General features: G+C 40.1%; 1 protein-coding gene across 1 annotated transcript in view; it reads right to left on the bottom strand.

The window, feature by feature from the left end:
- Positions 1 to 1,631: 1,631 nt before the first annotated feature.
- Positions 1,632 to 23,397, bottom strand: part of POT1 (protection of telomeres 1) — a 94,105-nt gene continuing 72,339 nt past the window's right edge. The window contains exons 10-19 of the mRNA XM_056847062.1: positions 21,889 to 22,052; positions 20,548 to 20,630; positions 20,250 to 20,291; positions 19,910 to 20,066; positions 17,542 to 17,744; positions 14,806 to 14,941; positions 14,203 to 14,297; positions 10,975 to 11,066; positions 8,085 to 8,190; positions 1,632 to 1,774 (exon numbers count right to left, since the gene is read on the bottom strand). Of these exons, the coding sequence (XP_056703040.1) occupies positions 1,665 to 1,774; positions 8,085 to 8,190; positions 10,975 to 11,066; positions 14,203 to 14,297; positions 14,806 to 14,941; positions 17,542 to 17,744; positions 19,910 to 20,066; positions 20,250 to 20,291; positions 20,548 to 20,630; positions 21,889 to 22,052 (1,188 nt within the window). The 3' untranslated portion in view covers positions 1,632 to 1,664. The remainder of the gene's footprint in view (positions 1,775 to 8,084; positions 8,191 to 10,974; positions 11,067 to 14,202; positions 14,298 to 14,805; positions 14,942 to 17,541; positions 17,745 to 19,909; positions 20,067 to 20,249; positions 20,292 to 20,547; positions 20,631 to 21,888; positions 22,053 to 23,397) is intronic.

Here is a 23,397-nt window from a genome sequence, read left to right as displayed (position 1 = left end):
AAAGGACACACTGTGGGGCAGTGAATTGTGCCCCCCCTCAGTATTAAGTGTTGAAATAAATGGCATTAATTTGCAATAGGGACGGACTACAGGCACAACAATTTAAATTTTTAATTTTGCACTTATCAGTATAACGCAACAGGCTGCCTTCCAAATTATTGCCAGAGTCATATGTTCTTCTGGGAAGCAACAACACCCACTAAATTAGAGAAAGCCATTCTCTTTTAGCAGTTAAGCTATCTGCTGCTATTTTGCCCTCAGAAAGACTGATAAAGCACTGCAAGGGAAAGGTTCCATAGCTCAGTGTAACTGTTAGACTACCACAGACTGGAGGAAGAATTTACTCCTACATCCAAGAATCAATATAATCTGCATTAAAATAAATATAAAGACAAGCACAATGTTGAATATTTTGGCCAGGTTTTATTGTTGCAATTGTAAGTATGAAATGGATTTCATCAAAAGAGTCTTCCTTATTGGGTGAAAAAGTTTTGAACTCAAGTCTAGCATGGAACCCAACAAAAATACTACCAGTAAAAAAGCCTCAGTGTTTCACTCTGGGAGTCAATTAGTATAGCAACTTACTGGCCTGGCCACCAAATCAGATTATACCAAAGAGAAAAGAAGATCAGCAGGAACATAATTCAACCCCAAATTTACCTTCCTGAATCAGGAGTAACATGGTACGATAAGCAAACATGTTGTTAAAAGTACAATCAGATAGAGTGCTTATCTGAAAGATATTTGGAACCAGTATTATTATTTAGTCACCCCTAATTTTAGAGCCTGAATGTTTAGATCATACAAGTCCATCTGACTGAAATACCATTGTTCCAGTGTGTGCAGCTATACATATGATGAAGATTAGTCTCATAAACAGGGGGTTGCAAGCATCGCTTCGGACATTTTTCCTATTTGTATAAAAGAAGAGAGACAGCAACTCACCATTAGGTAAAGATAAAACAAAAGAAGCCAAGGAAAAGTAACTGTGCTCTTGTATAATAAGCCTGTGGCTATCAGCATATACAGCTTATGCATTGCAACAGCTGGAACAATGTTCTGTTCCATTATACAGGGGGAACATTGTATGGTTAACTTATAGGGGAAACGGAAAGACAGCAGTATAAAATTCTACCCACTGCACCAGGTTTTGGGGGCAGGGCTCACTTTGGCAGTCCTTAGTCACAGATGTATGGTACATCTGAGGAGCCCCAGCTCTTCCAGCATCAAAAAAAACTCCTTGTATGGCAGAGTATCAACCAGGTTCTCAATGGATTCAGCTTATAAACTGCAAAATTATCCAAGTACTTGCATTGTTTGCTCTGTTAATATAAAAAAGCCCCAAAATAACATCTCTGAAGCTTTTCTGTTCAGCTTTGAACATCAACACCAGCATATACTACATTTACTAGTGAGCTAGTAAGTTATTTGGTTACAAAAACTATAACTGACTGTACACTATCAAATTACAAAATTTTAAATGAATACATAAGAATCTGTTAGGGACAAACTGTACATACCATATTAACATGGTGACACAAGCAACGTTCCATTTATACATCTCATATAAAAGCACACATGGCATTCAGTGGTCCACATTGCTCACAAATTTAAAGGAGAGTAATAAGCACACAGGCCTTCAATGTTTGAAGCAGCTCGATGTATCACACATCTTCAGCAATCATGGTGTCAAAAATCTGATAAGAAAGTTGTTCTTCTGTTTCATCCCTGACATAATACGATTTGATGAAGCATTCCAACCACGGCAAGTCATCTATAAATCAAAGTTTATCAATTTTAACGTGTGTTTCCATATTCTGTAGCTGAAAATGGTAAGCACAATCAAAGCATCACAGAGAACTGCAAACGTTAAGCTCAAATTCAAATGATCCAACTGGTATGATGAGGAAAGACACAGATGCAGTGATATATAACACACATCTGAAGCACGCAAGGGCACAAATGGCCCTAGAAGGGATAGACTCATGGCACAACATCCTAATAACAAAAAGAAATTACAGCTCAAAGTAATTTTTAACATCAAAAAGAAAGTTAGAGTAAAGGTGCACATATTGTAGAAAGCTAGTCAGCAACGAGATTTGTTTGAAGATCAATGAGAAGGAAGTGAGAGTAGGTAGACCAAAGGCCCTATCCTGATATGCCTGATGTCAAACTCTATCCTGTTTAACCAGACCCCTCTTTTACCTCTGGGGTTATAATTGGGCAGGTGGAAGTCAACAGATGGAAGTCAACAGACCCCTCTTTTACTTCTAGGGTTATAAATGGCAGGTGGAAGTCAACTCCCTGCCCCAGGATGTGGTGATGGCTGCCAACTTGGAAGGCTTTAAGAAGGGAGTGGACATGTTCATGGAGGATAGGGCTATCCATGGCTACTAGTCAAAATGAATAGTCATGATGCATACCTATTCTCTCCAGGATCATAGGAGCATGCCTATTATATTAGGTGCTGCTGCAGTCGCCTTGTTTCTGGCCTTCCTAGAGGCACCTGGATGGCCACTGTGTGACTTGATGGGTCTTGGTCTGATCCAGCATGGCTTTGCTTATGTTCTTATGTTAGATAAATTGGGTCTCCTTCTTGCACTGAAATGGTGAAAGCACTTCCCCTTGTTCTGATAGGTCCATCTGGTAGACAGTATTCTAGCATTTAGGAGTGTAACAAAATAATATGCTCTTGCATCCAGAGAGTCTGGACTAATTAACTCTCTAATTTTAAACTATTAACCCAAGATATCTTGAGGATCTATCAGATTAAAAGTTGTTTGCATCCTTTATTTTTTGACAGTGGGAATGAATTAACTGTGAGTTCTTTTTTTTAACTATTACCAGCAAACTAGGCAGAAAACCTTTAGAGTTTCTCTCTTTTACTGAAAAAAAGAAATCATTCTCTTTATTAGACTTCAGAAAATACAAGCATGTAAAATTACTCCTATAGCTATTGCAAGAACAAGGGCCCAAATGATCAATCTCCTAACATTTCTCAACCATATCAGAGTAAGGAAAATTTACAGAAAAGCAGATTTCAGATTATTGTCTTAAACCGCTTTTAAGCATTTTTCTATAAATCCAAGTCGCACACACAAACAGAAATCTCACCGAATCCTTTCAGAGAGTTCCATCCAGAAAAAATCTGGTTTATCACATCAATGCATTTATACAGAAAAGTAGCAAATCCTATGCTCACTCTTTTCTAACTTAAACATGTGATCATCATCTAGATAAATGATTGATTCCTAACTATTGATGAAATAATCAAATGGGAACATCTAAAATTACATCTGATAATGTGCTCATCTTTTCTAGCAAAATTAGAAGGCCAAACTTTTGATCTCTATTAAAAGGTAATAAATCTAATGCTCCAGTAACTGTTTTAATTAACTGTCAAAGATAAAAGAAAACCCTTATGCAATCAGAGCTGACCAACAGGTGAATCTGGTATGAGCTCACAACTACAGAAAAACATGTATGATCAGCAAGAAAACTTGTGATATAATCAAAATACTGCTACCAGGGTGATGCTCTGGAATTATCCTCCAGGCCAACAGGGTCACGTGTTTGTGAGTGGATACAGACTCCTGCTGTGGTTTCAAGACAGCGGGTCTCACACTTTGGGAAGACGGAAAAGAATTTCTAGTACTAGAATTTTCCAAATCAAAACTCTGAACATGCACAATGCTAATCAGAGTCACACAGAAACTATGAAGAATATAATCAATGTTCCAGTTTACTAGAAAAGATTTTTTTTCAAATTAGCCACAGAAGCCATTAATCCTAATATTTGTCAGATTCTATTAGATCTGCTTCTTGCAGTTCTATGATGGAGGTGTGATCCCAACAAAGCATCCCGATCGGTCCTGGCGGACAGCAGCTCTACCCCATGGCATCTTATTATGGGATTCCACAATGTCCCCCCCCCCCCGCTCCATGCAGTATAACACCTAAGTGAAACCACTAGAAGACAGTGGAAATATGGAATGAAGTGCCATCAGTATATTGATGAAACCTATCTCTATTTTTCCTAAACAACAGAATCAGGCTGATAAATGGACATCACAAATGGGTACTTGGTGACAGTTAATGGCCTGAATGAGGACCAAAACACAGATTCTGTACAGACAAGACTGCAGGATCCTCTTGGTCAATGATGGACAATGACTGCGGAGACAGCCTGTTCTGAATAGTACTGCACTCCCTGTTAAGGAGTGGGTTCACAGCTTGGCCTATTCTCGGATCTGCATTAAGAGTTGGAGGTTCTGGTCTCTTCTGCAGTGTGTAGTGCCTTTTACCACCAATGGTTGATGAGCTGGCTGTGGGTTTTTTTTTATTGAGAGCTATGATTTGGCTTTAGGCAATATGCCCCGATAGTATCTTGACATTACTGAAATGTTCTCTACATCAAGTTGTCTTTGAAAACAATCTGGAAACTGCAATTAGTGCAAAATATTGCAACCAGGTTACTAACTAGTACTTGTTACAGAGATCATCTTCCACCAGTAATTAAAAACAAAACAAAACAGTGCCTGCCCAATTCAGTTGCTGGGCCTATTTCAGAGTGCTAGTTCTTACCTAAATGGTCTGGGGCCAGGGGACCACCTTCTCCCATACCACCTTGCCTGGCAATTAGGAGCCATTATCGCAAGCCCTGCTCTCTGTTATTATTGCTGCTTTTATTGTATGATGGGCAAGTTCATTTATTTTAGGCTGCCTCTGTTACTTTAAACTGCTGTTTTAAAAAGGCTGACCTTTACTACTAATGATTTGTCAAGTGTGGATCTTCATCTTGATTTTGTTATTTTACTGTAAACTTGCTTCAGATGTTACTTAGAGCAGTGACTAATAAATCATTTACTATTACTATTAACCTTCCCACCTCATTTTTTCCACAGTGAATCTGGCTCAACAGCACCATGAAGGAACACAGAAGTTAGCTTTTGCCAGCAAACCTCCAAGAGCTTTAATTCAAGGGGAAAAATAGACAGTCACACTTCTGTACAGACAAAAACACCTTCCAAGTACTTTGGCAGCAAACTAGACCAACCGCTAATGGGGGAAGCACAAACGTATTCAGGCTTTATAAATCTTTTCGTGAGGTTACAGAAAGGTTAGCATTTCTAAGAAATCAGAAAGGACAGCAAGTCATACCATCTGTGACTTTGTTTGAGGACAATCTTTTAGAGTTGCTAAAATGCCAGGTTCTTAGCTAAAGCCTCGCTCACTGTACAAAGCAGCTCACTGCCATGTCCTTGATAAAAGTAATTAAAAGTATCTAAACAATACTGATGAATCTACCAGTACGGTTATTAGTATGTGCAAATGGTAGACTGCACCCTCCTTCATGGGCCTCAGCCTTCCAAGATTTGCTTTAATAATCAGATCAGGTACAATAAGGAGGCTGCACAGAAGCTCTGTGCCCCCTTTAAGGCATCCCTCAAAACAGATATGGTTAACCCCATAACTTCAACACTGTTTCACTGTTTCAATTGGAAGGGCCAATTGATCCTGGGGCTTCCAGTTCTCCTATAGTCATAATACAGGAATGAAACTGTTGAATGTTGGGGAAAGGCGGGAAGGATGGGCAACTCTGATATGCCTCTGAAAAGCTCTTGGGTTTTTGGACAAAACATAAGCAACTGGTCAGTATCTGCCCCCCTATATTATGCCAGATAGCTGTCACCTATAATCTGTACGTCAGCCTACCAACCACTTCTCTCTTCACCAATTCTGGAAGACACTTGAAACCTTGACTTAAGAGATCATGTATGACTGTCACCCTCTCAGGCCTGATCTACACATGTAGCAAAATGAAGAGACAGTACTGAGCTGCTAAAGTGGATGGCTGACTTTGGAATGAAGGTGACATTTTTAATGCTTTCTACAAACACAAAATAAGCACAGTTAACAGAGGGCTGGGCTAGATCTTTTCTCCTTAATGTGCTAACTTTCTGCTGGCAATGCTTTTTATTTTAAACTAGCGGTACCCGGCCACGAGTTGCTGTGGCCCAGTCTGGTGAAATGGAAAAGAAAGAAAAGAGAAAGTGCACGTTTCTAATATGTTTAATTTCACAATGCTTGTGAATATACAATATTTTTTGGGGTTCCATTGTCTATGCAGATATAGAGATTGTCTGGTTTGCCGACTCTAGAACACGCAACATATAATTGTCCATGTGAGAAGCAATCCGTGTCTAGATCTAAACCGCACAATTCTAAGATTGGCTCTGAGCTTTGTTGATGGTGATTGCAAACACCAATCGAATTGGGAATTGCAATCTCTTAAACTGAAATGGCATATCCGTTGGAATCATAGGAATGCGAGGAATAAGGACATCTTCACCTTTGAAAGGTCCTGTCAAGATTTCCTAGTTGCAGTTTGCCACTTCTCTGGTCTCATGCAAGTAAACCGAGGAATAAAATCTAGCTAGCTAGCTAGGACTTGACGTCAAGCATAATGTTTGTGGATTTTTGGTCTAGTCTGAGAGCATCCCAACCACATTAGCCCCCGCAACAAGATGGCAAGACCTTTGTACACAACGGTCACTGGGGATGTGGGGGCGGGGAGGTAGTTGTGAATTTCCTGCATTGTGCAGGGGGTTGGACGATGACCCTGGTGGTACCTTCCAACTCTGTGATTCTGCAAACTGTTTTTGTGAAGTCCATGAAAGCTCATGGTGAGATGGAGTGTATTAGAATCAAATAATTAAATACAGGTTCATGGCAGCTAATTTTATATGTAGGTCCAACAAATAGAGATGCCACTGATCATATGACATTCTAGCTTGAAACTCAGCTGTGCCACACTCGAGTATTACAAGGACAGCTAACACTTACTTAAGAGCTCTTCTGATAAATAACTCTAAAGCAGTCCTTTTCATGTGTGCACATTATGCACAGGAGATGGGAGCTTTTCTTTCTGGCAAGAAATCTGATAGCCACCCTTTCCTTTGCTTGCCCTTTAATGCATGAATATTAGAGAGATCCTGCTGGAATATGGGAAAGGGAGGAATATGGAGGAAAAGATAATCAAGGCTTGACTTTGATAGGAAACCCAAATGTTTCCCTTTCCTTGATCTGCCTTAGCTTCTCCTAAATATGAAAGTAAGTGAAAGTGCAAAACCAGTGAATGTACTTGAGAGAGTGAGCACCATTGAACTGGGAGGAAAGGACATTCATAATTTGGCTCTTAGATTCATGATCTGCATGAGGTTGACTTGAATCCAAGGAGAGACAGGGAGTTTGCCCATCTCCAGCCTTGATCCTGTGTATGATGGATGAAACAACATTGAATTCTTCCAATATATTTCTGCTATTTAATTATATTATGGAGATGCAGGCCTGTAGCCAGGAATGTTATGGTAAAGGAAGATGAGTACACCAAAAGGGGAGGCTATTTAGTATAGCGTGTGTTGCTTTAACGGCCAACAGATGGCGCTGTTTTTCAAAAAAAGCATGTTTTTACCTATCACAGGTAAAATAAGCAGGTTTTTACCTGTCACAGGTATATAAAAACATGCGCGTATTCAAATGCAACGTTGTGTCAAAATTTCAAAGCAATCGGGGAAGAACTTTTGGAGATTTAAGATTTTGAACAAACGAACATTTACATTTTTATTTATATAGGTAGATAGAAGATGGAAGAATATTCTAAAGTTGTATTTCCACCTGTAGGCTAAAGCAGAATAAATCAATTGTACCAACTTGGTATTCTACAAAGTCATTCTGTTGTACACACAGATACAGAAATAGGCTGTTAATGGCCAGAAAATATCTACTAGTGGCCAATTTTCTCATGGGCTGAAATTAGTTGGTGTAAAAATTTGGTCTAAAGATATACTACCCTTTGTACCAAGTTCTCTCAAACTATTGCTGCACAATATGATGCTTTTTAAAACAGAAGTCAGTGTAGATTGAGTGGTATAGCTGGAATACATGAACATTTGTTGCCCTTTGCCATCCTTTAGGCCTAGGTTGTCTTATAGTAGTAAAACAGTAAGCATAGAGTATAGCTATCTAAACTAATGACATTTACGTATCTGTTTCTAAACCACTGTCCCAAATAAATGCCTCACCTTGATTTCTTCCTGTGGGGTGAAGTTTGTTCATAATCCTTTCCATATTCCTTTGATAAACATTACTGGTCAGGATTTCAGAAGCTGGAATCTGGAAAAAAGTTTTCTAAAGAAGAAAGGAAAAGTAATTCAGATTTTTTAACTACCCAACAGGCATTTTCTAAAAATTTTCATTTTTAAACGGAACTTAAAATGATGAAACTGAGAAATAAACCATGCCTCCCACAAGTTTCAGTGTTAGAGCAAATTAACTGAGGCTTTTGGAAGAACCATCTCAGAGAAATGACAGTTGATTTGTAATACAAGCATTACAAGCCACACTAATTCAAATTCCAAGGCAGATAATTACACATTTAGCAACGTCCGTACATTTTAAAAACTATCTCCACTTTTAGAGAACACAGTGTAAATTTAATCTGGTAGAGCTGAAAAAAACCCACACCAGTGTAAGTTTACTAACATTCATTGTTTAGATACAAATACCCAATCTCCCTAAATTTTGAAAAATCTAAAATTATGGTTTTTAGGAAAAATTGGAAGCCCACTAAATGGACCTTCCAAGGTAAATCCATTGAACAAGTTAAATGCTTTAAATATCTTGGCATCCATTTTCAGCATAATTTTAGTTGGGCCACTCATGTTAGGGAAACGGAAAAAGCTATAAATGGTACAGCTCTTGCAATTTCTCGTTTCTTTTTTACCAAAGGAAACCCAATTTATTCCTGCTGTACTTAAAGTGTTTAATTTAAAAATCTGCGCTAGATTACTATATGGTGAGCCAATCTGGATCTCTGCTTTCAATGCACTGCTTGAACGGGTTCAAGAAAAGTTCTTGAGAAAAAATTTCGGGCTTTTAGCCTGCGTATCTTATGCGGCCATATGCTTGGAGTTGAACCAGAGACGTCTAGTAACTAAGGCCTGGATGATAACGATTAAATTTTGGCTACGTCTTCATTTTAGTTGTGACCCTCATAGCCTTATTTACCTTATGCTCGCTGAGTACCATATTTCTGATTGGCTGGCCCTCATTGATAAGAAAATTTCAGTCATTTGTCTTAATATTAATAATTTGGTCCTGCTCTCTGAAAATAGTGCCTTTGCGTTGATCAAACAAAGACTTATCGATGTGGAGTTACAAGAACTGAAAAGCCTTGCTTCTGGCCGTTGCTCTCCCGTGCTCTGGGGTATTCCTTATGGTCCCTCCTTTCCGGAATACTTTTCCTGTTTGATTGAACCGTCCCTTCGTAGGGCATTTATGTTGTTTCGTTTTAATGTTCATCCTTCTATGGTGTTATATGGGAGATTTCAGAAAATCCCATACACAGAGAGATTGTGTCCTTGTGGGATGAACAAGTTTGAGGATAACGAACATGTCCTACTTTACGGCAAGTTTTATAAGGATCTTCGTACCATTCACTTAAAGTCTAGTCTGCAATCTCTTGAGGGCTATCTGATCATTGTAAAATTTGTAAACTTGTTGTAACAAAGAACAGGAATATCATTGAATCGGTAGCGAAATTCTCTACTATGTTACTAGGAGGAGATTTTCTCTTGACTCCTGACGTTTTTGTAATTGTTTTCTTGATGTTTATGCCAATAAAGGTTGTGTGAAATACCCAATCTTTGTGTAGACAAAATCTAGATCAAGTTCTAATGCACACCCTGAGGTTTATATGTTATCTCATGGCTGCACTATAGACCACTCATAAAATGATCACCTCAGAATTAAAATATAAGACATTTTTGACACCAGTTAGCGTTATTTATTTAAATATTTTCGGTATTTGGTATTAGTGCATCCTCTGCGACATTTCTATATGCAAAGATAACTTTAATATATATCCTTATCCAAATCTCCTGGTACTGCAGTAAAGGTCCTAAACCACTGCCTGGAGGCTGTGGTAGAATGGCTAAAAGTGAACAAATTGAAACCAAATGGTGGAAAGACAGAAGCAATGCTGGTTGGGAAGGCAGAGCTTGAATAGCTTTATGCTCCCCACTTCCAGTGGGGTTCAGCTGACCCTTGCTGGCTCAGTTGGAGCCTCAAGTCACAACTGACTCATGACAGCTCCATGAAATTCCACCTCATTGGGGTTTCAAGGCAAGAGATGAGCAGGGGTAGTTTGCCATTGCCTTCCTCTGCATAGCAACCCCAGTCTTCCTTGGTAATCTCCCATCCAAGTACCAACCCTGCTTAACTTCCAAGCTCTGGCAAGATCAGGCTAGTCTGGGCTATTAGGACCAAACATTATTACTGGAGAAGCAAGTGAATGCAGTTGAAAAAGGCTTTCCTCCAACTCAGCCTAGCTCTAAAAATGGCCCCTTACCTTAATACAACTAGACTACTGTAATGCACTGTACATTGGTCTCCCCTACAAAGTTTCAGGGTATCCAGTTCAGATCTACCTTCCTCATGGCATATTTTCACAAAGTTTAAATTAATACTCCTTAAAGTTTCAAGTTAACAACCTTGAACCTTCAGTAGTATTGCATCCAAATAGCAAAAACAAGGAGGAAGCTAGATCTGAGCACAGACAGGAGCATGAACAGCGACTGAGGATACCCATGTGCTTCTGAGACAAATACAGTGCAGTCTGGTTATGAGCCAAAGCATATAAACATCAGTCTTGGAGGAACTGACTGATACTAGGGATTTGGTATGAATGCAACCATTCTACTGAAATCTTAATTCCAATTCAAGGTTCAACACAATATGCATTTTTATCCAGTTTTACAAGCAGTTAATCAGCGCATTTTTCAGTGACACGTAGCACTGATAATTTCTGCATCAATACAGTCTTGTCCTCTTTGCCTGAAACAATATCGCTGCAGATATCTACATTGATACTAAGGCTGCACAGTGTAGTAGTATAATAGCTTAATCTCTTACATTATCAACGAGGTATGCATCTAGTGCTCCTGTTCCATCATCCAGCGTAAACTTCATCACGAAAACATACTGAAGGAGGACAATGCCTAAAACTAGATTGGAAGAAAATAGACTGTGTGTTTATAGACTACTCAGTATATGAGAGCAACAAAGCTTCTAAAAACAAGTTACACATCCCAGAGTCTTGAGGTATTACCAAGAAAAGCACCTTAAACCCAGCAATTTCCTACAGGTATAAGGGATGGATTCCAATGTGCAGGTATGTCTTCCTCAACACGTATGCAAACACCATATCCATCATAGTATAACAGGGAAATCATATACAGACTTGCACTTACCTGTAACCATTGTTCATCAAGTGGTCTTCTGTGCAGGTACAAATGGGACTGTGTATACATGAAGGCCAGCTGCAGAGGCAAAGAGCTTAAAAGCTTTCCTTCTAGTGCTTTCTACAGTGCTCCCCTGCTCCTTGGCTCAAGTTGGCTCTTCCTGTCTAAACCAACACCTGACAAGGGTGGGGAGTGCTCCTTCCCTCAGTCCACCCTTCGCTGCCACGGAGCCCAGTGAGAGGTCTGTGGGAAAAGCCTCACAGAGGGGAAAGGAGAAAGGGATGTGTGCCAGCACAGAAGATCACTCTATGAACAACAATTACAGGTAAGTGCAACCCTGTTTTCAACTTCATGATTTCTGTGCAGTCCCACATGGGAGAATAGCTAGCTCACCTGATTTCTCAGAGAAGGGTGTGGGCTGGTTAGCAGAATAATGCCTGCAACATTGCTTGCCCCACAGTTGCCTCACTCTTGTCATCAACATCTATCGAGCAGTGCTTCATGAAAGAGGATGGCATGGTACAAGTCACTACCTTGCAAACTTCAGTAGCAGAGCCCTTGTCCAGAACTGCAGCTGATGATGTCTGCACCCTGGGGAGACGTGCCTTCACTGTGAAGGGGCACAGACTCTCAGTCCTGCCATATGCATGCTTGATGGTCAATACTACCCAATGGGATAGTGTTTGTGATTAAGGAACTTGACCCTTATTGAAGCCAGAGGAGCAGATACATAAATGCAGATATTGACAGAAGTCCTTTGTTCTTTGTAAATAAAAAAGTAAAGCCTGCCTGACATCTAGCGAAGGGAGAGCATGTTCTGCCTCTGAAGAGGGGGAAGGGAAAAATATTGGTAGGGTAACATCCTGCAGAAAGTGAAAAGCAGACATCACTTTAGGGAGGAACACTAGGCTTGGCTTAAGCACCACCTTATCTTCATGAAATTTAATGAAAGGGGGATCCGACCTTAGGGCCCTTAGCTCTCCAACTCTGTGGGTCAAGGTTATGGCTACAAGAAAGGTTATCTTAAACTAAAGGAATGACAATTCACACATGGCCATGGGTTCAAATGGTTTATGCATTAACGAAGGCAGAACCAAGGATGAACACAGTGGGATCAAGGGAGACACAGGAGGGTGGAGAATGGACAATATTTTGTGAAACTGCTTGGACATAGTATTGGGAAAAAAAGACCCATAAGTAAGACCAATGAATAGGCTAGAAGACCAAACATTCTCCGTGAAGAAAAAAAACTCTTATCAGAGGCAGAAATCTGCCTCAGAGGAGATGACAGAAGCTTCAGCACGTCCTACATCCATGGCAGTGAAGGAAGGATTGGGGGAAGGAGTGCTCCCTACCACTAGTCATGTGTTGGTTTAGGCATGAAGAGCCAACTCAAGCTGAGGGGGGAGGGTCTGCTCCCAGCACTGTAGAAAGTGCTAGAAGTAAAGCTTTTAAGCTCTTTACCCCATGATTGGCAGTCCCATGTTTGCCTGCACAGAAGCCATGAAGATGAACAAATCCTGTGCTTGAAGTCAAACAGGGCTTTTCTTTCCTCTCAAATTCTGTTCTCTTAAAGACAAACAACTGTAATTAGAATTTGTAATAACGTTCTGAATAATTTCATAAATTGACCACCAAAATCAATTCTCTTGCTTAATTGTACATGACCAAATAGATTAGACCGTACTTCACTTCCAGAAGTTAAGAAGTACACTTATAACACAAAAGCAAGCGAGTGCAGAGATATGCTTCATTCTTTCTGGAAAGTTTGCTTACCTATACACACGCATACTACTTTATACTTCACACACAACTATCATCCCCATTCAAAAAGTGACAAGTTTTTGAGGGTGGGGGGATAATCCTGTACTTCTATAAAATCTAATTGTTACATAATAATATTTCCTAAATGTCTCATGACCCAGAAGTTTATTATACAAATTTATACTCTTTTTTTTTGCTGTCAAGTCGCAGCTGACTTATGGCAATCCAGTAAGGTTTTCAAGGCAAGAGACTAACAGAGGTGGTTTGCCATTGCCTGTCTCTGCATAACAACACTGGTATTCCTTGGAGGTCTCCCATCCAAGTACTAACCAGGGCTGACACTGCTTAGCTTCCAATATCTGACGAGATCAGACTAGCCTGGGCACTTAATTTATACGAATTTCATGTTGTTTAGATTTAAATACACAGAAACCTTCCTGTTCCCTTCTTCGAAGAAGTACATGCTCTGTGTGCTCAAACTGGAAACTGTGGTCAATATGCCATATATGTTATGCATCTCTGTACAGACAGGAAGTCTCTGCAGACACAGTGCTTTGGACATGCCACTGTACTGGAATGAGCACATTTTGTGTGTGCCAAACTCCAATTTTATTCTATAGCTGTCAGAATAGTTGTTCAATATGCTCTGCGCAGAACAAAAAAGCAGTTAACAGGCACAGGCCCAGGGCTGGCGGCCTGAAAAGAGCTAACACTGCACTCCAGGACGACGTTTTGAGAAGCCTCAGCTACAGCAGACTTTGTTCGTATGTGTACATACTACTACTACATTCCAGCATAATTATTTAGCTTGTTAATTTACCACTTGAGACATAGGAATAAAAGTGCAATGTTATTACGTAATTTATACTTCATCTTTCTTTCCAATGGTGACCCAAGGTGGCTTACATAATTCTCCTCCTCTATTTTATCCTAACCACCCTACTAGGAAGATTAAGCTGAGAAAGTCTGTGACTGGCCCAAGGTCCCCCAGCAAACTTCCGTGGCAGAATGGGGATTTGAACCTGGTTCTTCCAGAACTTACTCTGACACTCTAACCACTACACCACACTGGCTCTATTATTTTATTATTACTATTATTTATTAGTTATTGCAGGGAAGAATAGGATCATCTGACCTTTTGCTATTGTAGCGGGCTCCCATGTTGCATTTTGCTGTTGAGCAAGGGCATACAGACTTGGCACTGCCTTTGGGTTTGAACAGCGCTGACACCTGAGATTTGGAACAAAACAACATAAAATGAGCGTTGTCAGAGGAAAAGAAGTGAAACCTTTCCCTGCTGCATTAAAAAATATATACAGAGACATTTCGTTCAATACAGGAAACAATACCATTTTAGTGCCTTTACTGATTGTGTGTGTGTAAAGTGCCATTAAGTAACAGCTGACTGTTACTTAATGGCACTTTAGAGATAACAATATAAAGATAAAAGTATTGTTATAGAAATAACAATATAAAGATAAAAAATAAAGTGAAATGGAGAAACACAATATTTCTTTTAGGTCCTGTACAGCTAGAAGTGGATTCAATTTGATTCATATTCGGACTATAGTCTTATCTTCCTGACTCATATAATTTCAGTACCTGCTACAGGGAATGTTCTTCTCAAAGATCTAACTGTTGATCAAAGGCTTCAACTTTGGAATCTGAGCAATTGAAACAAGGTTGCTTTACATGTATATAGTAACATTAATATACTTTAAGTTTTTTTTTAAATTACCCATAGTATTGAATATTCCCTTGCCAAAAAAATGGTGCCGAAAGGTCCAGTAACACAAGGTTCTCTTCTAACGATCTCACAGGTATAATCCCTTTGAATTTTTTGGAAAGCCTTAAGATTTCTGTTAAGGTCCCTCCTATTGAAAAGAAAAAGAAAAAAAGAAAAAAATGTTATAAGTGCTTTTAATACTTTACCTCTTCACTTATCATTCTTACTCATTTTAGCTCTTTGCACAATTGCATATGTATTACATGGAAGTGGGCATCCACCATGCATTAGAATATGGGGACAGATATACAAAACTTAAGTGACTCACTATGCTTCCTAAACCAGCCAGAATGTTAAACATGCTTTATGGACTATTTCCAAGACTAGTAAGTTGCCAATGTAACAGGAGCTCAGTTTTTGTATCTGCTGTTATTTACCTAAAAGGACAAGGTTTCTGACCCATGAAATATTGGGGCAGACCCTATAGCTCCACTCTTCAAAGTTTGAAGCCTATCTCCAGCCTAAGGAGGAACCAAGAGGCTCTGGTTCTAAGAGCCACTTAAGTTGGAGGAAGGCACCTTGGAGGATGGTTGGATCCATCCCAGTATTACTATTAATGTTGAAGACAACTGACTTAATCCTTGCTGGCATGTGGAATGATCTCCTTTTGGGCATAGCAGAGCACCATCCTCTTTATCCTCCTTTCCCTTCCCATGTATAAGCATCATGTTAGGCCCATTTGAGAAACGACAGGTCTGTGCAAACCTCCCATGTCCTTCTCACCTCCTCTCTGTTGCTGATATGCCTGGAAGAACCAGAGGATGTTTGGGCTAGACAAGGATATGAGGAACCTCTCATTTGTTGTAGCATTTGTTGTTCCCACATAACAAAGGAAGGGGCAGGCAAAAATGTGTATTACGTGCTGTCAAACTGCTTCCAACTTATGGAGATCCTATGAATTAATGGCCTCCAAAACATCCTATCACTGGCAGCCTTACTTAGGCCTTGCAAACTGATGTTTGTGGTTTCCATTAAAAAAAATGGTTGGTGGGAATCTACTGCCTCACAGAACAGACCTAAAATTGCTTATGGATTGCTGCCATTGATTTGTTCAAGGCCACCTAAGGATCTTCATGGCTAAAAGAAGCATTTGAACCTATTATCTCAGATGTTCCAGGCACATTGGTGCAGAAACTAGGGAACTGCAGCATGGCAAAGGATGAGTTTTTCACATTTGTTTATTATGTACAAGATACATTTAACTTCTAACATACCATTTTAGTAAACACAAGTTCTTTTAGGCCACTGTTTAGGCATCATCCAACAGCTGATACTGGTGTTAGCCCAGTACAGCATTTTTTCTTTGAACTAGCATAAATTGCGTAAACTTTCAGGGATCTGCAGCTTAAAGCTTGTGGGATATACAGAACTTGGGAAAGCTTTTTCCCCCAAGCAAAATGAAATATGTTACAAAAATTATGTATGGCACTGCTGTTTCACTGGTCCCAATGCAATATATACATGTGGTCTTTTCAAGCAGTCTCTCACACAAGCACTGATTACACTCCAGCCAGGCTTATCTTCAGCAAAGCTGCTGTAGCATATGCCCTGTTAACTATACCCCAGAATGTACATTTGTACAGAAATGACATATGGGATTAACTATTAAAAACCTAACCAAACCAGAAGTAAACAGACAATGGGCATGGTCTACTATGAAGCTCCCCTTCCTACAAAGTTCATCAAATAAATGGGAGCTTCACAACACATATCCTTGGGAAACGGCCCTTCATTTTAATGAGGCTTGTGCCCAAATGAGACATGATATGTGGCACCAAATCAAATGATTCTATCTGCAGCTGGCAAAATGTACAATGGATTAATCACTAGTGATGGGTGGGGGGAAGGAAGTGCTTCAAAGTTAGCTATGTTACTATTATTGCTCAACAGTGAATGCCTCGTCTACCACTTTCTCGAAGAGATATTTTTACATATGTGAAAACACTGACATCCAGAGGATGACAAAGTTAAAAGTGTCTTGCCAGTAGCAGAGACATTCTAGTGCTGTATTTTTCCCCAGCCAGAACAATACAGAGAGTATAATATGGACTCCAAATAAAAATACAATCAAAACTAGATTGTACACAGACACAGCTAAAAAATAACATTTCTGATATAAGATTCAGTACATTTGCATTTACCACACTTCTCCTCAGATTCCCCCAACCTTTAAATAATCAAAGAATATCCAAGCCTGAGCAAGGCATTTCCTAAATCTTTCCTTTTGTATTGCCCCATATACGCCCACTAATTATTTTGCAGCAGACTCTGCAAAGCCCATTGCCTTGCATATGCATGCTTATTACTAGATTCTATAATAACAACAACAACAAAAAATACCCAGAGAAATATTGGGCATAATTCAAAGCCTCTTGAAAGCTTTAGTGCAAACATGGAACAGCATGTGTACAGTGGCTTCCTACTTTCTTGCTATTCCACTGTATTTGAGGTGTGTTTCATCTAAAACAAAAAACAAAAACAAATAGTGGCCTTTGTTTGCAAAGTGCAAGCATACAGTGGCTGCACACTGAAACACCTCGACCAGAGCACAAGGGTTTCAATATAGGACACTTATATAGGACATTCTCTCTTGTGAAGCTGGCTTACTGGAATCAGCTGAAGATAGGTTACTAGCCAACAATGACTCTTGGACTAATACATACATTATGTATAGTTTAATTAGCTAACCTTCAATCATAATCAAACTGTCTTCTGGCTCTTGAAGTAGTTCATACCGAGTTACAAAGTGAACTGCTACATATCGACATCCCTGGTTTTCTAAATCCCACACAACAGATTCACAGAAGGGTATATTTTGTAAATCCGGATTTGGACGTGTAGCTGAAGCTTGTAAAAGTGCATCAAACTCAGTCACATCTGGAACTTCTTGCCTGAAAACAATTACAGCATAAAGATTACTGGCCTGTTCAAAAGCATACAATGAGCTGAAATGCAGCACCTTTATAAAGGAGATTACAAATTATTCCAGATACAGAAGTTTACAAATACATACATACCTAAGGTAACTGCCAAATGCATGCTGCAGCAATTAAAGGCCTTCATAGTATAAAATACCAGTACATATGGGCCATATTAAACCCAAACAATTTAATTATAGATTAGACTGAGCTCCACTGAGCACACAGTGATCACCCCAGAGTCACTTTTGAGCAAGTATATGTGGTAAAAAAATACTGTAAAAAATCAATCCTCTTTGCTAGGATTTAATGTTCTTAATACAACTGCTAGGAAAAGCCGAAGGCAGCAAGAAAAGAGGAAGACCCAACATGAGATGGATTGACTCTATAAAGGAAGTCATGGCCCTCAGACCTGAACAAGGCTTGTTAATGACAGGATGTTTCGGAGGACGTTTGGGACCATGCATGTGCAAGCCTGTTACCGGAGGTTTTTTCTTCAGCTGTACCATTAGGGGAGTGCAGCGCATCGGTGCTGTGACATCTGTGATTGCAAAAATGGTCACATGTACCACTGCTGCTGTGCCTCTTCCCCACAGTTCCTCCTGAGCTGTCGGAGGTATGAGGAGAGCTGCCAGCATGGTAGGAGGGTGTCCAATTTCCGACCCTCTTTGTCAACCAGTACAGAATGGTAGATCTGCCAACTCCTGGCAGGGAGCTCATCAGTGATGAGGAATGTGTGTACGGACAAGAACAATGGAGAGAGAGAGAGGGAGAGAGAGAGAGGGAGAGCGAGAGACTGTTTCCAGTACATCTTTAGGTCTTCTGTTGGGGATATGGTTGATGCAGTGCTGACTCTGTCATCCGGGCTCAGATCTGAGGCAATGTCAGATCCGATATCAGTTCCAGAGGGTAGCTCCTCTATCTCTTCTCCCTCCAATGTGGGAAGAGGAGGGGGGGTCTGTTAGAAATTGTTGATAGAGAAGAATAGCAGTAATGCCCACTGTGAGGTCTGATCATAATAATCCCCCCACCCATTCTGCCAAGTAGGCTGGTGACAGGTAAAATGGTGGGGGATATGGTGGCCACTGCCTTGGTTGGTGAGCGTGTATCGATGGAGCCTGTACCGACTTGTTGCTCTTTCTCCTTTGAAGACTATCTCCACCTCCAAAAAAGAGTGGCAGGGCGAGGTGAGATGAGGAGAAAGTGTTCTAGGAGGTGGCAGGACCTCCTCTGCTTGCTTCCGAGATGAAATTTGAATCAGTTCTGAAGGTTGCTATGACCAAGTCCTATCTATGTTTCTCTGCGTTTTTCTTTAGGCCGGGAACACTTCGACAACAGTTCTGATGAACAGTGGGGCAGTGGAGAAGAGGATTTGGGTCTATGTTTTCTCTGTTCCGAGCCATAGGGCAATTGCTTGGATCCTGAGGATGGCTTTGGCAGTGTTTGGACCTGGTGCCAGATCCGACTACGGGTTGGGTGCTTGGAGCACCTTTTCTCAAAGAGCAGTCTTGAGCTTGAAAGCCCTATCACTTCTCACAATGGGTGTAAACTTTTGACAGGCTTTGCATGTCAAAACACTAGCCCCTCTCCAAGACAGAGCAGGCACAGAGTGTGTTCATCAGTTTGCAGGAGTTTAGCACTACACCCGGTGCATTTTTTAAACAGGCTTTTCTGAGCCTTTGCTTTGTGTCCCAGCACCACTGCACTTAAGGGGATGGATGGGGAAGTGGACGCCAACGTGACTGAAAAAAGACAAACGGAGAACACTTTCCTGAGAAAAAGCTACAAAGAACTAAGAGGTAGCTTCTGAGACAACCTGCTCCGATAACAGTGAAGAAGGAACTTAGAGGAAGGAGTGCAGCAGCAGCAGCACATGTAACCGTTTTGGTGGGAATGGACGTAATGGCACCAACATGCTGAGCCCCCTGGTGCTGCTGAAGAAAAAAACCCCAGTAACAGACCTGCAGATGCACAGCCCCAACGTGTGCCTGCACGGAAGACCTAAAATGAACAGTTATTTATCATATATCCAAAGCTGCAAGTGATACAAAACTCCAATGGAGCTTCAAACAGGGTCTATCCACAATGCCTCCAAAATAGAATGAACAGCTTATAATGAGATGTATCCTAGAACTTACAATGAATTACACTGAGGACAAAGAAGTTTCACAGACTGATGGAGCTTGTTGGGTTCAAATCTTTTCAGCTTCGCTCTGACGCGATATTGTTGAGGAACTCTGCTATTCAAAATAGTATTCACTGTTGTCACATCCAAATGCTGGTGATCAGTTAGCACTGGAAAACAATAAAATACCAATGAACGATTTGTACACTGTAAACAAAGTAAGCAAAGTGGGAAGGAAAGATCACCACATATGTTGGGTGGGCTGGGCAGTATGTGAGGAGACAGGCCTTCAGATAGAAATGATTTAATGCATGTTTATCTATGCAAATTAGCAACACATCTGAGAATCTTACCTGTAACCGATAACTGTTGGTATCCCTCTACGCAGGATCCTACTTGGAAGAAGAGAAAAGGAAATTAATTTCCATCTCTTTGATAACATTTTTGTATGAGCAGAAATTCATGAAACAAAAAGGTACAAATGTAACATTCTGAATTTTAAATATTTTGACTTAAAATGATAAACTGAAACAAACTAGAACAAAACCTGAAAGAAATCCTATGCTTGAAAAGTGACATCCATGAACATTAATTACAGATGGCTTTTCTGCTTATCACTGTTTTGATATAAATATTGGTTTTTATTCTTACATGTAAGATATGAGTCTTCAGTTTCCTGAGATGAAGGGCTTTCTGAACCTGCATGTTCTCTCAAATCCACAGTGTCCAGGAATCTGAGAGATGGGGAAAATAACGGTTTGAAATGAAATTAACAAAGAAACAGGAAGAAACAAGAAAGCTCAGGCTTGTGTCCTTTCAGACTATTATAGGAACAGATTAATTCATTCCAATTTGTGCATCTGTGTGATGGATGGAACAACCTTTATTAGAAACAAACTCTGGTCAAGCTGCAGTGCCAACCTTACCCCCAAATTCTAAACTGTCATAATTCAAAGCTTATCAGACTTTGGAACTGAAATGCCCAGTGACCGCTAAGGAGCTGGGGAGTTTGAAACAAGGGGATGTTGGGAGATGTCCTAGAATAAGCCATATTGTCTTAACATAGGAGATTTCTGGCAAGATGAGGCACTATATTCTGGATTTCTGCAATGGATGTTAATGGCTCACTTTGCATCAATGTTGCATTTTGGAATCCTGAGAAGGGGCTGTGGGCATCACCACCAAATGGCTGCCACTTTGGCTGCAAAATAGCTGCAGGCCAATCACAAAATGATGGAAGATTTTAAACCACATGTCCTCCTATGATAAGAGGCAGCTGGTTCTGAATGGGTGTTCTCCGCCAATGCAAAGGCAATGTTTCCTGGACTCTTTTGGAGTACTTCTTACTACAAAGAGGCAGAGGAAACCTGGGATCAGCTTGTTATAGCAGAAGGCATGATTCCTACCAAAGGCTTCTTAAATCGCAGTTTAGTCTTTCAGTTGCTATGATGCACCAGCTCTAACTTTAGCCACTGTCACTTCATAAAGGTAAAAGGTAAAGTTCCCCTGTGCAAGCACCAGGTCATTCCTGACCCATGGGGTGACGTCACATCCCGACGTTTACTAGGCAGACTTTGTTTATGGGGTGGTTTGCCAGTGCCTTCCCCAGTCATCTTCCCTTTACCCCCAGTAAGCTGGGTACTCATTTTACTGACCTCAGAAGGATGGAAGGCTGAGTCAACCTTGAGCCGGCTACCTGAAGCCAACTTCCACTGGGATCGAATTCAGGTCGTGAGCACAGCTTGGACTGAGGTACTGCAGCTTACCACTCTGCACCATGGGGCTCCTTGGTAAACTTCATACTTAACTCTTTTTTTGTTTTGTTTTGGAGAGTGGAGAAATATGTGGGAAATGTGCCTCAAAATCACAAGATTTCATGCTCTGAGAACTCTTAAGACAACTACAGCCATTCCATTAGGGAGTAAAATTAGTACTACACACAAACACACAATCTGTATTATCCAATGACAGCTGTCTCAATTATTTACTGACGCCTTTAGTTCTTTGACATCTGTGTGGTTTTCTGGCAGGATGGTAATTCCGCGGCCATAGCCGGTGCCCCCATGAAGATGGAACTGTACATATGAAACTTCAGGCTTGCCTTCAGGGTTTTGGGTTTTTGCATGCAAACTGTACATTCTGATGAAGTTTCCAACCTTTAAAAAAATCAGAACATACAATTAACAAGAGGTCAAATTGTTTTTTAATACTAGAAAGTATTAAAATATTATTTTTTAAAAAAACTAGAAAGATCCCACTCACTTCAGACAGGTGCTTTGAACACTATTGATTTAGTAAAAAGGCAGGGAACAAGAAATCTAAATAGATTTATTGTTGGCCCGGATGCCTTTATAGCACATTAAAAGTTTTAAAAACCCTACTAAATGTAGGGAATCAGTAATCTTAAAAATGAGGTTTCATAAAATCAAGGCTGCAATCCTACCCAAGCAAGTGTCACTGAACTGGTGGGACTAACTTCTGACTAAATAAGCATAAGTTATAGGAGAATTAAAGGAGATTAGCAGAAAAATATTATTGCTACATGGGGAAAACTTACATTTCCCTCTCTGTAGCCCAAGTTGCACAAGTAGTTTTGCCACGACTCATTTATCTCTAAGTGGATAAAAGCAGATGCGATACAATAAAAAAACCCCTTCCAACAACAATAATATCACAATGTAAATTAAGTTAGCAGTGCAGTATCAATATTTTCCTTGGGATGGCAGCATTGTACATTGTTACTGTGCAGAATTGTGCACTGAAAATTTAAATGTCTGTATATATATTCAGTGATACTTAAAAATCCATAAAAATTGTAGGTTGGATCCAAAGAACAGAATGAAAAAATATATCCTACACCTCTTCCACCAATGCTTGTGGAAATGCTTGCAGGCAAGCTGTTTTTACACGTTGAATTCTGTAGGGGTATTTGTCATTCTTGAATGCTGTGCTCAAACAGAACATATTCTGATTTTGTTTCCCTTTTCTTTTGCAAAACTCTAGCATAACGTACACACCAATCACTCTGAGACTGGGAGACATGCGGAAGATAATTTCTAGAATTAAAGCACATGTCTTTCTGGTATCTTACACCAGTAATAATACAGCAATCTTTGGGGAGGGGGAGAACCTCCAGCAAATGCTAGAGATAGTATGGGGAATAAGGAACATATTTATATACACGGTAATCATGTCCTGTGACTCATACATTTAGGAAACACTCTCAGATAGTGTCTCAGATAAACACACATACAAATGAACCTCAACTCCAGTCCTTCAAATGAAGCTGCAAGGCATCTCACACAAGTAAGCAAGATAGAGGCACTCAGGTTGGGAAGAGGCAGAAGAGATTATGCTTCTAAGAATGGCTTGGTCTACACATACAGCAGAATAAATTGGTATAATGGCCCGTGTCACTTCAGGGTACAGGTGGATTATTACATTTTTAACATCCTTCTACTGATAAGACACTGGGGAAGTAGAAAACTAGTACAGTTGGCC

Source organism: Euleptes europaea, chromosome 3 (assembly GCF_029931775.1).
Source record: "Euleptes europaea isolate rEulEur1 chromosome 3, rEulEur1.hap1, whole genome shotgun sequence".
Lineage (NCBI taxonomy): Eukaryota > Metazoa > Chordata > Lepidosauria > Squamata > Sphaerodactylidae > Euleptes > Euleptes europaea.
This window is presented reverse-complemented; position numbering and strand designations above follow the sequence as displayed.